We start from the raw sequence: 15,537 nt of genomic DNA, 5'->3' as shown, positions 1-15,537 counted from the left end.
AGGCCAGGAGTATGGAATGTTACTTCAAGAAGTTTCATGTGAAGAGAAGAAAATGAGTGCTGTGAATTTAAGATGGAGGCAAAGTTGGGGGCAGGGAGGAAGGTGAAGGGAAAACAAGTGAAAGACTTCTAGGAGAAGAGAGAGCTGTAAGATGTGAGGTAGAGAGAAGACTAAAGGACCAGGAGCTGGACAGGGCACAGGTCCTGAAATTACCATATAGCCAGAGGCATCATACGTATGGAAACTGTCATTACAGTTTGATACCCCTCTTTAGTTTCAAAATTTAGGCATAAAACAGATATTAAGCTTTACTTTCAAATTAAATGAGGGCTCCAGAAAGAAAGTTTGGAGGTTGCCAGTGGAAAACACACCAAATTTATAATTTTGCCTGTGCAGCCCTGTCTTGGGGGCCTTTGCCCAGTGAGCCCTAGAGATCCCCAGAGGGCAGGTCTCTCTGAGAGCCACAGTGTGCTGTGGCGGCGTGGATCGTGGAGCCCGGCCCGAGAGAGCCCTGCCGGACCTCTTTGCAGTTTCATGGGGCTCCTGCCCACTAGCCGCTCACAAATGTCTTCTGGGAGAAACAGTAACAAAACTGCCATCGGCCGCCCTTTGACATCCCCCTTTGACATGAGCAGAATGGGAAGCAGACTGGTTAGAGTGGGCGTGCCAGGAGAGGCAGCCAGGTTCCAGTCTGCACGTTTTTAGCATATTACTTTGTCCAAGAAGATGACTCCCAACTCCTTAGAAAAGTGATAGAAAAGGGGTAACGTGGCAGTGAGATGTGCATTAGCTGGAAGGGAAAACTTCCAGGTCTTTTAGGGCATGTACCAGGAGAGACTGTAGAATACCTGTTGAGCCCCACACAGAGGACCAGAGGCCACAGGAGCTGCGCGTGTGGCTCTTAGGAGGCCAGGACAGCAGCTTCCAGGGCTGTGAGGACGGTCTGTGGGGAGGAGGGGCTGGGACCACTTGGGTCCAGGCAGGTGGCCTCTCCCTTCTTGCCTGAGGCCAGCTGAACCCCCTTCTGTGGTCCTCAGATTCTCTTCCTGGGGCCCATCCTGACTGGGAGCAGACAAAGGGAAATGTTGAAATTGCCTGTAATCCAGAGGAGGGGTCCAGGCCACCCAGGGCTTCCAGGCTGGAAAATGCTCCCACCCCCAGGTCCAGCTGGCTTGTCCCTGATGGGAGGGGGAAGGGGCAGAACAGCACAGAACATCCTCTGAGGGGCAGAGGATGAAGGGGGGAATGGGAGGGTGAGGGTAAGCGGGTGTGGCTTCCAAGTGAAGCTCTCGGTGGACGGCTCAGAAGCCTGTCAGTTATAGCCTGGGTTGATCATCTCTCTCCTCTTTAAAAGTGCAATGGCTCTCAGAGAAGTGGAGGGTGTGTGTGTGTGTGCACATGTGTAGAAGAGGGATGTGATTATAGTAGATCATTTCTGTGAGCCCGTGGGGTCTGGTGGTCATAAAAAGGCAGTGCCAATTGACCCTCCCCCCTCTAAGCACAGCTAATGTTGGCTCTCACCTTCCCACCGCTACCACGGCCCCTCCAGCCTCTGCCTCAGCAACTTCAGTTTTGGGCTTCATCGGGACCTCTCAGTTCCATCCCCGCCCTCACTCTGCATTCACTCAGTGTGTCCGGTGCCCCTCCTGTGTTCCAGGTGCTGCAGGGGCGCTAGGGATACGGTGGAAGACACAGCATAGCATGTAGGTCTCCACCCAGCTCTGTGGCCTCCTTATGCCAGAGCCCCCCACCCCCCTCAGACTAGGACCCGTAACCTGACAGCTCCCCTCCTCGTCTTCCCAAACCTGAGTAAACGAGCACCTCCCCTTCCCCCTCCCACCCAACGCAGCAGCTCTCTCCCATCCCAACCAGGCCTGGATCTCCACTCCCACCATACTCAACTCTAACTCTGAAACCCGCTCCGTCCTTGCTCCTAATCCTAATTTGTTCTAGTCTGTATAGTTGTTAGCAAACAGCTGTGATAGAGGCTGCTTGCAGAGTAGGGTAGAGATGCAGAGCCCCCAGAGAAGCGGCGGAAATCAACCGCTCACCCTGAGCTGGCGCGGGCGCCCTCTAGTGCCCGCTGGGCGCCCAGCAGCCCTCCGCCGTGCAAAGGGACCGCTCTGTCCAGGGAGCCGGCTAGACACGTGCCACGTGAGGGCCAGAGCGCTCAGCCGGCCCTCCCCGAAACACCACTTCAGGGGGATGGTGTCATCTGCCTGCAGAAATATCTTGGAGCCATCTTCCAAATAGTTCTTCCACTTAGCTCTTGGATCTCACAGCTCTTTCTGAGTGGATTTTTAAAAAAGTATCTCGTTGAAGTCCCTTCTACTGCAGTTTAGCTCCTTCCTGAACGGAAAGATGGACACCACGTGGCCACCTCTCTCATTACTACCCCTTTATGCTCAGAGAGCTTGGCTAATTGAATTGTGGTCTTTCCCCCACGCCTCTGGGGTTCCTCCTCTCATGGCCATTTCCCTTCCAAATAGAGTGGAGACAGGATGAGAAGGAAAAGGAGGAAGGGAAATGTCTCAGCCTGGAGCCTTGGTCCGAGTTCCACACAGAGGAAGGGTTGCTGTGTAACAGTGAGCCAGAGGCCGGGGCCTGGGTTCCCTGAGATTGAGCTGGACCCCACAGCCCTGGTACCGGGAAAGCACGCTGCATCTTGACTGCTAAGGAGAGAGGCAGGAGTTGAGGGTAGGTGTGGTATTTGAGAGGAGGGCAAGAAGGCTAGCTCCATCTCTAACTGGTGTCAGAGAGATGGGGAGAGGCCAGTTCTAGAACTGCATGCCCTTTCAGGGCCACCTGGAAGATGCCTCTGGGAAACAGGTCATTGGAAAGCCCCTCATGGGCTCACAGCGCTGCTTCTGTTCCTTCACGAGGAGAGGACAGACGGTTCCTCCTAGAGATTCCAGGCCAGGAGAGCCTGTCTCTCTGTACTCTCTCATCCTGTTGCTCATTCTACACCAGGATATGTGGCATGGGGACAAAAAGGTCAGGAGAGGTCAAACCACTGTCTCAGCTAGGGCACCACAGATCAGGGCGATGGGGCCTCCCTGCCACTAAATGTGGGTATTATCATTAATGTTTTGTCTCTAAGGCCCCATCCAGTCACTGGCATCCACAAGTGCTCAGTTAGTGACTGTTGAATTGACTTGAATCTCTTGCTTTCCTTAAATCCCCGTCTGAAATACCATTGTTGAACTAACCTAAACATCTCTTGAACCTATTTATCGTTCTTACGGTGGCTCTTGAGATGTGATTTCCAGATGCCTGCAGCCTCCCTCCTATGTGAGGTATAACGCTAAATTGTTCTCCCACGTTATAGTGTTCATTAGTTGGTGAAAGTTCGTAACCCTAATCTCACCCTTGGCTATTGTGATTTTTTTGTTTTTTATCATGTCTGCTTTAGGCTTCTTTCCCAACCAGAGAGGCCTAACCTTTTCTGATCGTCTTCACATGGCAGCTCTTCCTTTCAATGGCCCACGCCTCCTCCAGCTCCACTGAGACTTTCTCAGTGCCAACAGCCAGGGTTCTAGGATCACATGACCCCAGGCTCTACCAAGGGCAGAGTAATAATACCTGTTTGCAGCCGGTGCACACGTCCCCAGTGACAGCATTCTGTTGGCCAGAGCAGCTGGTTGAGGAATGGGGCTCCCACTTTTGGTTCTAACTAGATACCCTAGGGCTTGTCATGCTGAAAGTCTGAATGATTCAGTTCTCCCTGAACACATGACTCCATTACTACCTTCCAGGTGTGTTGCTCTCAAGTACATTTTGGTCATGTGTGAATTTGACAGTGTCACTGTCAACTCTTAAATCTGTGATTTAGAAGACTTGATCAGTTATACTCACATCCCGACAGTATCTGTGAACCCCACCACTAATCTGAGAGTCCCCATCCACCTTATCCTTTTTTTATTTTTCCATGGCATTTTCCTTTCTGTGACAAATATTCCTCCCAATCCCACTTGTGTTGGTTTTTTAAAATTAAACTTCATCAACAGCATTTTAAGGACTCTAAACAAATCATAGCCTCTCTTGTTCCCGGTCACATGCTTATAAACTCTGTCAAAACTCTTTTCCAGCAAGGGGTACTTATCTTGCATGGGAACTGTGTGACTTCTCTCAGGTTGCCTGCTTAGGTTTCAGTAATTTGTTCTGCCCTCAGCCTAACAGAGAGGCTCACTGTCCACAGCTTCAAGCTGAACCTGGTCCCCGACCCACACCTTCACCGCCAGCATTCCACTTGCGAAGCACACAGAGCTGGGCCCGCTCCCACACAAGCCCTCCTTTCTGGGCAGTGTCTGACCAACCCCTCGGCCCCGTCTGCTCTGGCCTTCCTTCCATCTGCCGTCCCTTTCCTGTCCTCAGCCTTGCTCTGCTGGGAGCTTCAGCAAATCACACCCTTTCCCCCAGTTGTTCACACACACAAACACACACACACTTTAGAAATCCTTGGCCTCCCTCTCTGGCTTCCTCAGGTCTTTCTACCTCTTCAGGAAGCCTCCCTTGGTTCCCTCTGTCAGACGGGACACAGCCCACATCATGGCTGAGCAGCACCTAGCACATCACAAAGCATGGCATCCAGGGCTAGCCAAGGACCCGAGAAACCACCGAGAAATACAGTGCTTTCCTTTTACAGATGAGGAAACTGAGGTCCAGGAAGGGAAGGGCACTTGGCTAAGGTCAAGAAGCCACAGTGGCTCTTTAGGGACTAATTATACCAAAGCAAAGGAAAGCCTGGACTTCTGAAGTGGGTGTATTCCTCTGGCCACCAGCCTGTCCCCTCATGACCCCCCATCCATGACTGAAACATCTGTGTGAACGGCCAGGGTGGGATGCTCATGTCCCTCCTTGCCATACCCATAAACACCCGCTGGCTTCCTGCATGACGTCACCCACCTCCTCGCTGTGTTCCATCATTTCCGTTAAGACACAACTCAAGGGCTCCTTCTTCCTAGACTAATTGCTCTGACTTTATACTTGCCCCACTTTTGTCACCTTCCTCCATTGTCTACTCAGTTTGTACTGCGATATCACGTGCTTGATTATATAACACTCGTAATGGATATTTCAAGGATATGTGTTTTTGCCTCTCCAACGAAATTATATATAAGCTCCAAGAAAGGAGGAGAGATCATGCCATCTGTATTTTGTTTTGTACACCCATGATCACTGGCAAAATAACTGGCACCTAGCTGGAATTCCAGAAAAAGTTCTCAGCAAATGGATAAATGGATTTGACACTAGTAGCAATTATAAGTTGCCGACTTTTGAGCCAGAGCAGAAAGGGACTGTCGTAGTTGTGTGTAGGTTCTGAAAGTCAGAGAGACTAGAAAAGATGTGAAGAAGGGCATGTCTAGGGGACCTCAAGGCTAGAGGGGAGTGGATGGAGGGGAGAGCTGACAGAGGAGGGGCTGGGTGGGGGCCAGCGCCTGCCGGTGTATACGTGGCCCTGTTGCAGCGTGGACCCACTGACCCCGTGGTGGTGCCCAGAGCTCTGGGCTTGGTGGTCCTGTGCCTGGGCAGGCTGAAGTCTGACAGGGCCCCCGGCATGCTTTGCTCTCGGTGGGCCTTCGTTACTAATCACCCACGCCCTGTCTCCCCCCAGAGCCGAAGGATGAAGTGGAGGTGTCAGATGATGGTGAGTGCTGGCCTCCGTCCTCGGGAAGACTCGAGGGGTGGAGGGGGGTGGGCGAGGGGTCTGATGGCTCACACTCACCCCGACCCCCACCCTGCAGACGAAAAGGAGCCCGAGGTCGATTATCGGACCGTCGTGGTCAATACTGGCCAGAAAGTGTCTGACTTCTACGACATCGAAGAGAGACTAGGATCGTAAGTGGAGTGGGAGGCACCCTTCCGGAGCCCAGGGTGAGGGTGGCGCAGGCCCCGAGGTTAAGTTCCCTGGTTCCTCTTCCTGTCCTTCCCTGGGTTCTGCCAACTCCCCAGACTGAGGTTCCTGCAGAACCGGGAGGGCTTGACCTGTTGGCACCCGTGAAAGCATCACCCGGCCAGGGCTCTCTTAGGAGCTGCTGTGCCCCGGGATCCCTCCGCAAGCTTGAGCAGGCCCGTCCTCCTCTGCAATCCACCCCTCACATAGGACATAACCCAGGGCAGCGGGTCTGGCCCGGCCCGTCCTTAGGATCCCTTCCCTTTGATCCGCGCTCGCCATTCAGCAGTTCTAGCTCTAGTGCTTCAGGAGAACGCGCCCCCTTGACATGCATCTCCTGTCATCACCCCTCGCTTTGTGAACTCAGGCCACAGTCTCTGCTCAGGCTCTTCCCTGGGCTGCGGAGACACCAGTCGACTCAGACCACAACCCTGGGCCCTCCGCACAGCCAGGCTGTGCCCACCAGCAGCGGCACCCAGGGCTGCCTGTCGCCCACTGACTATCCCTGGAGGAGGAGGGGAGGTGGAAGAGAGAGGGATGGGGCTCAGCTCTTTATTTCCGGAGGGTTTCTGTCCAGTAAAGGAGTGACACCAACCTCATCGCAGTCCTGAAGAACGGGGACCCTGCTCCGGGGCGGGAGTGGGGTCAGCGTAATGCCACCACTGCCATCCCTACAGTGGGAAGCAGGGGCCTTGCTAGGCTGTCTCCAGGGCCCCGGTACTGGAAAGGCGTGGAAGGAAGGCAACCACTCAGAAATTCTCGGTACCTGGGGAGGACTTCCCCAACCTGACGTCACGGGTCCTTTCGTGGGGGAAAGGGAAAGAAGTCTGTCGCCAAGATTGAGGCCTCAGCCCAAGGAGATGACAGTCCTAAAAGAACAGCAAGACTGGACAGGGTTAGGGCAGGGTTGGGGGCCAGGCCCGGGCTGACATTGACAAGTGATGGAGAGTAGGTTTGTCAGCATCAGCAGTGCGCTTCACTGACCTAGAGCAGGGACCGGCAAACTTTTTCTGTAAAGGGCCAGATAATGGATATTTAGGGTTTGTGGGCCATTTGGTTTATGCTGCAATGACTGCTCTGCTACTGAAACCCAGAAGCAGCCACAGACAATCTGGGCACAAATGGGCGTGGCTGTTTTCCAGTAAAACTTTATTTAGAAAAAGAGGGAGGCCAGATGGGTCCCACGGTCCATCACTTGCCAATCCCAGGTCAGTGGAAAGCTGGGCTAAATTGCTTTCTCTCTCCTCCTTTCATTCACAGTGGGAAATTTGGACAGGTCTTTCGACTTGTAGAAAAGAAAACTGGAAAAATCTGGGCAGGGAAATTCTTCAAGGCATATTCAGCAAAAGAGAAGGAGAACATCCGGCAGGAGATCAGCATCATGAACTGCCTCCACCACCCCAAGCTGGTCCAGTGTGTGGATGCCTTCGAAGAGAAGGCCAACATCGTCATGGTCCTGGAAATGTGAGTGTCCCGCCACAGGGCGGCCCAGGCGCCATGGGCCTGGGATCCCCTTGTGTGACTCGCCCGCTGTCCCGCCACCACCCTCCGCCCCAAGATGGAGAGCACTGTGGGCCAGGGTGTGATGTGCACGGCACTCGGCAGCCCGTATGGCCGGGTGCTGACCACTAGGGACAGTCCGTCTGTGCATGATGCTGGCCCTGACCCACTGCCCACCAGCCCCCTCTGCTCATCTCCAGAACACACTGGCAGGTCTTTGAGGACCCCTGCCCCCTTCTCACCCTCACCTCCCTGTGAAAGGCTCAGGGCTATCCCTCGGTTCCTTGGTTTCATTCAGGGCATTCTGACCTAGAGGTGGCTTTAGAGCAGAAGAGGGGGGACAGGGCAGCTTCCCAACCGGCCTGTGAGAGAGAAGGGGGCCCAGGGCTGGGAGCTCAGAATTCAGGAGTGTAAGCCTCGCTCCCGTCCTCCTGCTCTGCTCTGTGTGCCCCTGGTCCACGCTGGTTTGTTCTCTCTTAACCTCTCACTCACCAAAGAGTAGTGCTTTCTGAGCTGGGCTGTACAGAGGCAGGGGGAGGACCAGATGACGTCCAGCCAAGGCTTTCCTGGACTCCATTGTTTCTTCGAGTCCCAGTCCTCCACCCCTCTCCCCTCTGAGTGCTGGTCTGCATGTGCACAAGCACACACACACACACACACAAACAAACATACATACACACACAAACACACACACACACACATACAAACATACTGGAGTCAGTAAGCCAGACATGCTCCGTAGTGTGGTTTTTTTTTGTTTTTTTTTGTTTTGCGATACACGGGCCTCTCACTTTTGTGGCCTCTCCCGTTGCGGAGCACAGGCTCCGGACACGCAGGCTCAGCAGCCATGGCTCACGGGCCCAGCCGCTCCACAGCATGTGGGATCTTCCCGGACCGGGGCACGAACCCACGTCCCCTCCATCGGCAGGCGGACTCTCAACCGCTGCCCCACCAGGGAAGCCCAATATGTATTTTTTAGTCATTTCTTTCCCTTTTTTAATCTGAATTTTAAAAGTATATGATACAATCATATCAAAAAATATAAGAGAATACACAATGAGAAGTCCCATTCCTACCCCTGTCTCCCGTCTACCCTGTTCCTACCCTGCCTCAGCACCACTGGTAACCAATTTTGTTGGTTTTGTCTGTGTCCTTCCAAAGTTTCTTTATGAAAATGCAAGCATATATTATTTATATATATTATTCATATTCATATATGTATATATATATAATGTATGTATGTATGTATATATACACATACTTCCCACCTTTTAACCCAAAGACAAGTTTCACTCAATATTCTATACTTGGCTTCTTTCCATTTAACAGTGTATCTTGGAGAGAGGCCCACATCAGTAGCCAGGGGGCTTCCTCACTCTCCCTGCTCCCTGGGATCTCAGTGCACGCATAGACCACAGGTTGGTTATTCGTCTTCTTTTGATAGGGTTTTGGATGGTTTCCAGGCTTTGGCTTTTGCAAAAAGGCAGTGTTTATAACCTTGTACATACAGCTTTACACTCATGCCTGTGTACATCTGTAGGGTAAACTCCCAGAAGTGTGGGAGTGCTGGATCAAAGGGGATTTGAAAGCTTTAGCAATACTCTGAAAGTGCCTGCAGCATCCTTGAACTGCTCATCCCGAGCTTCAGGGATCTCAGTCCTTCGGAGAGGACTCTGTCAACATCTCGGTGTTCTTTCCGGGGAACGGTGAAGCCAGTGAGGCATCCCCAGTTTGAGAAGTGACTCCCTTCACTCCGTGAACCTTTGCTGTGTTTCCTTTCAGTTTGTGTTCCTCAGGAAAGGCAGTCGTGGTTAAGAGACAGACTTGAGTCTGAGAAACCTCACGTCAGTCCCTGCTCTGCCTCTTGCTGACGACCTTGAATAAGTTGCCCAACTGTGCCGATCATTAGTTTTATTATCTGTAAAAGGAGGTTATAAACCATCTCGTGTACAATGTGGGGATTAGATGGAATACCATGTGTTAGGCACAGACTGTATAATTGCGAGTTATTCCTAGAGTATGATGCATTGACTTTTTCTGTATCCTGGTCTTTTTTCCACTTAAAATTATTCTGTGAGCACTTTAACACCCAACTGGTTGTGTGGAACAAGTCCTACTATTCAGGAAACCTGGGGTCAGCTTCTATTACTGTCGAGCTGTGATTTTGTAATTATTAAATCCTTTCAGCGAGGAGAGATACTTGGATTAGACTCCTTTTTGGTTCTAAAATTCTGCAGTTCTGTGGAACTTTTACACAGATTCAAAGAAAATCTTCCTTCATCTCCTAGAATCAGTTTTCAGCCCCGAATTCAAACTTCCCTCCCCACTTCTAGGAAAGATTTAGCCCATGTCCATGGCCTCACTCATTACACCCTCACAATAGCCCTGTGGGCTGCAGCCTTTCACATTTATTGTAGAGCAGGTTGCTTGGTCCAGGCAGCGTGGGCGTGTGGGGACATGTGAAGAAATGTCTTATCTTTGGAAGTTAAACCTTGAGCAAGCTCGTGAGAAGGTGCAGGAGCGGGTAGGAGGCAGCCAAGCCTGGGTGAGGCTGGGCAGCAGAACCAGTGGGCAGAATACCATACTTAGCTTGGAATTGGGAGTTGGCAAGCTGGATGGAAAATGTTGGGAGGAAACGTACGAGGGCTTCAGCTGGTCTGGCTTTCATCCCTCCACCCCACGCCTCCCCCGTGGACAGGAGTGAGTCTTACATTCACAGATGCCAGATGATTCTCCTGCACTTGGGGTAAGGAGCTTGCCCCTTGATAGGAACTCGACCAAAGAAGAAGGAGCAGATTCATACTCAATCTGTACTTCCCTTCCAGCTTAAACAGACCTGGCCACTGAGAAGGCAAAGGTTGGCTTTCAGCAGTACGATTTGCTCTTCTCCTTGTTCGGTGGAGAAACTGAGATTAAGAGAAGGACAATCCCTGGTGATACAGAAAACTGAAAATGTATTGCAGGGCCCCAGCCTTCAGATCAGCCGCCTCAGATACAGTGAGAGACTAGAATTAATGTGTCTTCAGCCTTTCTGACCTCCAATTATGAGACAAGCCCCTATCGTTGTAGCAGTGTTGCTCTGATACAGGAGTTCCTTCAGGCTCCGGGCCTGGAGTCAGGGCTGGTCCTTTTGGGACATTCCAAGGGCTGGTGGGCCCCTGAGCACTGAAGCAGATGTGCAGCTTAAGCTGAGTCATCCATCCATTGCCCATCTCACCTTCATGCTGCCATTGGCAAAACTGATCAAAGAATAAGCAGCTAGCTGCCATGAGACAAGGAGGAGAGGGTCTGGGTTTGGAGCCCCATGAAGTGTCATCCTTCTGGCTGCCAGTGAGCGCTGGCCAATGTCTACAGTTGGGGGATAAATTTGATCCCTTGGAATAAGGTAGGTTTTCTTTCATTCATTCACTCCCTCATCACTGTTAATTTATTAAGCACACATTTCCTCCGCCCAGCCTTGGCCCATGGCTTTATCCCATCTCTGTGGGTGGCAGCTTCTTTCCACCCACAGTCTTGAGCGTTTTGAAAAGAAACCTATATAGAACTGTTTATGTAACCCCTTCCATCCTTGAAAATGGACCACAAGGACAGTTTTCAAAATACATCAACTAAATTTGAATAGGTTTGAACCTATATTTGCACCTCTACTGAATAGGTTACCTCTAGAAATGCAGCAGTAATTATCTCCACGGCTCAGATTTCCACCACTCATTGCCTCAGACGTTCCCAAGGACACTGCAAAAAATGGTTTCTTGCTTTTTCAGAATATTTTAAATTTAAAACCAAACATTTTGGGGTACCTTGTCTGTGCCAGATATTGCCAGGTAAAAACAAGGATCTAGAGATGAGCCGTACCTTTTCCAGACATGTTCACAAACAACTTTAAGACAAGGCAGACTTGATGGGGAAAGTGCAGAGATGAGAGTGTGGGAACCCAGGGAGGGAAAGATCATATGGTGAAATTGGGAGTGGTTTCTCGGAGGACATGAATTTCAGCTGGCTTCCCAGGGGTGGTAACTGAGTAAGCCAATATTTCTCAAACTTGTCTGATTTTAACAATGACCTGGGGTACTCATTAAAAATATGGATCACAACCCTTCCAAGATTTTCTAAATCAGAATCTTCAGGGGAGAAGCTTGGGAGTCTGTATTTTCAACAAGAGCCCCCACTGGTTCTTTAAAAAGGAAAAAAAAAAAAAGATAATTAACTTTATTGAGCACTTACTATGTGCCAGGCACTTTTCTAAGCACTTTACCTGTATTAATTCACTCAATCTTCACAGCAACCCTGTGAGATAGTGCTGTTTTTATCTGCATCTTACAGATGAGGAAATTGGGGCTCAGAGATGTTAAGAATGGCCTGAAACCTAGGAACCTAAGAACGGAGATTAGAGTTTGACCTAGAGCCTGGGTGGAGGGCAACAGAAATGAAGGGCTTGAAGACAGAGGCACCACCTGCTGGCCACACAAGGACGTCCTTCTCGGTTGGTTCTAAAGCATTGGTTCCAGCGCCCCCCCAGCGGCCACTGGCACAGACTGACCTTTACCCGCTCAGCCCTCCCAGAAGTCTTTGTCCTGTGGTGATGGAGACCCACAGAGGCTTCCGTGTGCTGGGCCCCATGGTGTGTCCTTGTCTGTCTCTCCCTCAGGGGTCAGTAACAAGATCCACTTGGCCCGCAGCAGGTTGTCAGATGAAAATTAATATGTGCTGAGCACCCACTGTGTGTCAGGCATGATGCTTTACAAAAGTTCCTTCATTCCTAACTACTGCGATGTAGGGACAGATGAGGAAACTGGGGCTCAGAAAGATTAAGTAACTTGCCCAAGCCACAGAGACAGGATTCAAACTCAGCTCTTTCCCATCTTTGTGATGACTCCCTTAGAAGAGGGAAGCCCCTTGGAAGAGGACAGGCTCAGAAGGAAGCCCACTCAACCTTGTTCAGCTGGTGGATCCACAGGCCATTGTAAAAAAAGAACTTACTGATGTCTGGATGCCGCATAAGTTACCAAGGGGATGCTTTAAGGTTTCTGAGCAGCGAGCAAGGAAGGTGGGTTTGGAAGGCTGGGAGAGGGGAACAGAGAGGCCCCATGTGACTCAGCATTTGCACTGAAGGGAAATATGCTGGCTGGCCAATCCTTAGAAAAGACGCCCACTGCAGGCCCCAGAACCACCATGGCCAGGATCCAAAGTCTATCCGGGCAGGAAGGATGTACTACACTCCCAGCCTGGGCCAGGGAGCAGGGGAGGCAAGTTAGTTATGGCTGGAAGGAGTAAACTGATGTTATAGGCCTAGCCAGAGGAAGCAAATCGATTACAACTGTAAGTATAATAGGTTACAGCCAATGCCTTTTACAAAATGTGCTGATGCTCCGTATTATTGAAGATACTTTTCTGTTTCTGGCTATGCAAAACAAATGCTTATGGGTACTGTGAGTTTTTAAACTTCAATTCTTTATGACTAAAAGACATGGCTGGAGAACAGGATAATCCCTTACATCTATAGTCATTTGGGGGAAAGAGTTTGTCTGGAAGTTACCCTTTTTGCTTAGGAGATCATTCTAGATCTCTCAGTTCATGGCCACCTCTGAGACTGCCTAGGAGATGCTTCCCTGAACCCCTCCAAAGCTTAGTGGGCACAGGCAGGGTCCCCCAAGCAGGAAACCAGGAGGACCGGGCCATCCTCACACAGTGGAAGACTGGGACCGACATAACGGGGCAGTGGTCTGGGACTCAGGAAGCTGCAGAAAATGCCTGGCACCCCCATACACTGGGCTTTCCTGGCCGTGACCCCTTCCCCCAGCCTGCCCTGGCCAGGCTCCCTGCCAGCCAGGCTCCCTGCTCCTGTGGTCTGAGCACCCCCTCTGTCCCCGCAGCGTGTCCGGGGGTGAGCTGTTCGAGCGCATCATCGATGAGGACTTTGAGCTGACCGAGCGGGAGTGCATCAAGTACATGAGGCAGATCTCGGAGGGGGTGGAGTACATCCACAAGCAGGGCATTGTCCACCTGGACCTCAAGCCCGAGAACATCATGTGTGTCAACAAGACAGGCACCAGGATCAAGCTCATCGACTTCGGTCTGGCCAGGAGGTTGGGTAAGGCCGAGCCACCTCTTCTGTTGTTACCAACACGTCATGGCAGTGGCCGTGGCTGTTTGTGTTCCAGGCACTGTATTAGACACAACAGTATTAGAGGGGATGCCCTGGATTGGAGCTGAGATCACAGACCGTGGAGACTGCCCCTCCCACTTACTATGTCTCAAATTTCTTATCTGTAAATTGGGGCAACAGTAGGACTCACCTCATAGAGTTGTTATGGGATCACTGAGTTAATATAGGTAGAGGGATAAGAGCAGTGCCTCGCACATAGTAAGCACTTTGTGGGTGTTTTCATTTATTTTATCATTATTATTTTCTTCACTCTCGTGCCTTCAGCAGCAGAACATTTTGCTGATGGTGCTTCCTCACATTTGCACCCTACCGTACAGAGCACTTTCCAGAGCACTTTCACCTACTTTCTCTCATCTGATTCTCACAGCAACGCTTTGAGGCAGGCAGGGCAGATTTTATGAACCTCAATTTGTAGACCAGGAAACCGAGGTTCGCAGTAGCTTTGCCCAGCAAGTCCCACGATGAGCTGGGGTGGAATGAGGACCTGGGGCCTAGTCCAGGGCTCTCTGAAGCATCACTGCTGTTCCTGCCCTTTCAGGAGGCAGGGCACGTTAGGAGAAGGCGCTCAGGGCCTGAGTACCCAACCCAAGAGTCATTTTGGTGGGTGATGGTCCTCTATGGCTCAGAGGCACTACCTCAGGGTTACGGTTTTTCCCAACTAACCTGCCAGCAGCTCCTGGGAAGAGAGATGTGACACTACGTGTGGAGAGGTGGGTGGGGGAGGGGAGGAACATGGCTCAGGAGTCAGACCCCCTGGGTTAGGTCCTGACCACCATTTACTGGGAGGCAGGGTGGGGGGAGGCGAGTCACTCCCTGGGCCTCCCTTTTCTCCTTGGGAGATGGGGTCATCCTCCTTGGCCAGAGCATTAAATAGGAAAGTCCTCATAAAGCACGCAGCAGGGTACAAATGACAGAGTGAATGGTAGAGATTATTTTCAAGCACAAGTCACCACCCCTGTCTCAGGGAACTCATGGGAGAGACAGACACATGGAAAGCCATTCCATCCGGGGCAGGGCGGCTTCACTGGTGTGTCGATGCACTCGTTCCACGAGGAGGCTGTTGTCCCTGTGCCGTCCTGCAGGGGGAGAGCCTCCCAGGCATCTGCTGACCTCGGGTTGGCTTAGGGACGTTCTGGCGATTGATCCCTCTCCATCCTGGTTGCAGAGAACGCGGGGTCTCTGAAGGTCCTCTTTGGCACCCCAGAGTTCGTCGCACCTGAAGTGATCAACTATGAGCCCATTGGCTACGCCACAGACATGTGGAGCATCGGGGTCATCTGCTACATCCTGTGAGTCCTGGGGCACACGGCGGGAGGGTCCCCGGGCTGCCCTGATGTTGAAGGGACCAGGGCGGGTCCTGATGGGGAGCCCGCCTAGAGTCAGGAGGGCGGTAGGCTCCCAACCCCCTCCTCGCTGGCCTGCCTGGCTTCTGTGCTCCCGGTGATGTCCACAGCCCACGTCACACTTCTGCAGGAGCGTCTAGCTCTACACAGCAAGAGCCCCGTTCTGGGGCCCTCACCATCCTTGATGCTAGCCACCTAGGGGCCTTTGGTCAGGAGGACAGGAACGTGGCTGGTGCCGTGGAATTTACCTTCATGTGTGTACATGGGTCCACAGAGAAGCAGGGAGAGAGCCCAGGTGTACATCTGCTGTGGGTGTCATCTTCAGAGGACCGCACCCCATCCTCACAGCAGAGGGACCCCAAATTCCAGCCTCATCTCTGCATCCAGTATACGGACTAATTAATAAGCACTTTTGATGATAGAGCTTTTAGTGGGACCCATAGACAACAGAAAGCTACTGTGTAGTAATTAGAATTGGGAAATTAGGTGGAAAATAGGAAGCCATTCCGTTAAAAAATGCTGGAGAAAAGAGGGAAGGCCAGTAATCTAGACCAGTGCTTCACAGACAGTAACATGAGGGGATCACCTGGGCTGCCTAGATTACAAGTTCTGATTCAGAAGCTCCAGGGGACCTG

General features: G+C 51.6%; 1 protein-coding gene across 3 annotated transcripts in view; it reads left to right on the top strand.

The window, feature by feature from the left end:
- MYLK (myosin light chain kinase) overlaps positions 1 to 15,537 on the top strand; it is a 125,219-nt gene that overhangs the window by 88,022 nt on the left and 21,660 nt on the right. For all 3 annotated transcript variants that reach the window (XM_089910596.1, XM_030760766.2, XM_089910597.1), the window contains exons 20-24: positions 5,615 to 5,647; positions 5,745 to 5,838; positions 7,154 to 7,357; positions 13,267 to 13,484; positions 14,725 to 14,848. In XM_089910596.1, coding sequence (XP_089766722.1) covers positions 5,615 to 5,647; positions 5,745 to 5,838; positions 7,154 to 7,357; positions 13,267 to 13,484; positions 14,725 to 14,848 — 673 coding nt within the window. The remainder of the gene's footprint in view (positions 1 to 5,614; positions 5,648 to 5,744; positions 5,839 to 7,153; positions 7,358 to 13,266; positions 13,485 to 14,724; positions 14,849 to 15,537) is intronic.

This window comes from Delphinapterus leucas, chromosome 4, assembly GCF_059928025.1.
Source record: "Delphinapterus leucas isolate spDelLeu-1000000601 "Yukka" chromosome 4, BTC_Dleu_Yukka2, whole genome shotgun sequence".
NCBI lineage: Eukaryota > Metazoa > Chordata > Mammalia > Artiodactyla > Monodontidae > Delphinapterus > Delphinapterus leucas.
This window is presented reverse-complemented; position numbering and strand designations above follow the sequence as displayed.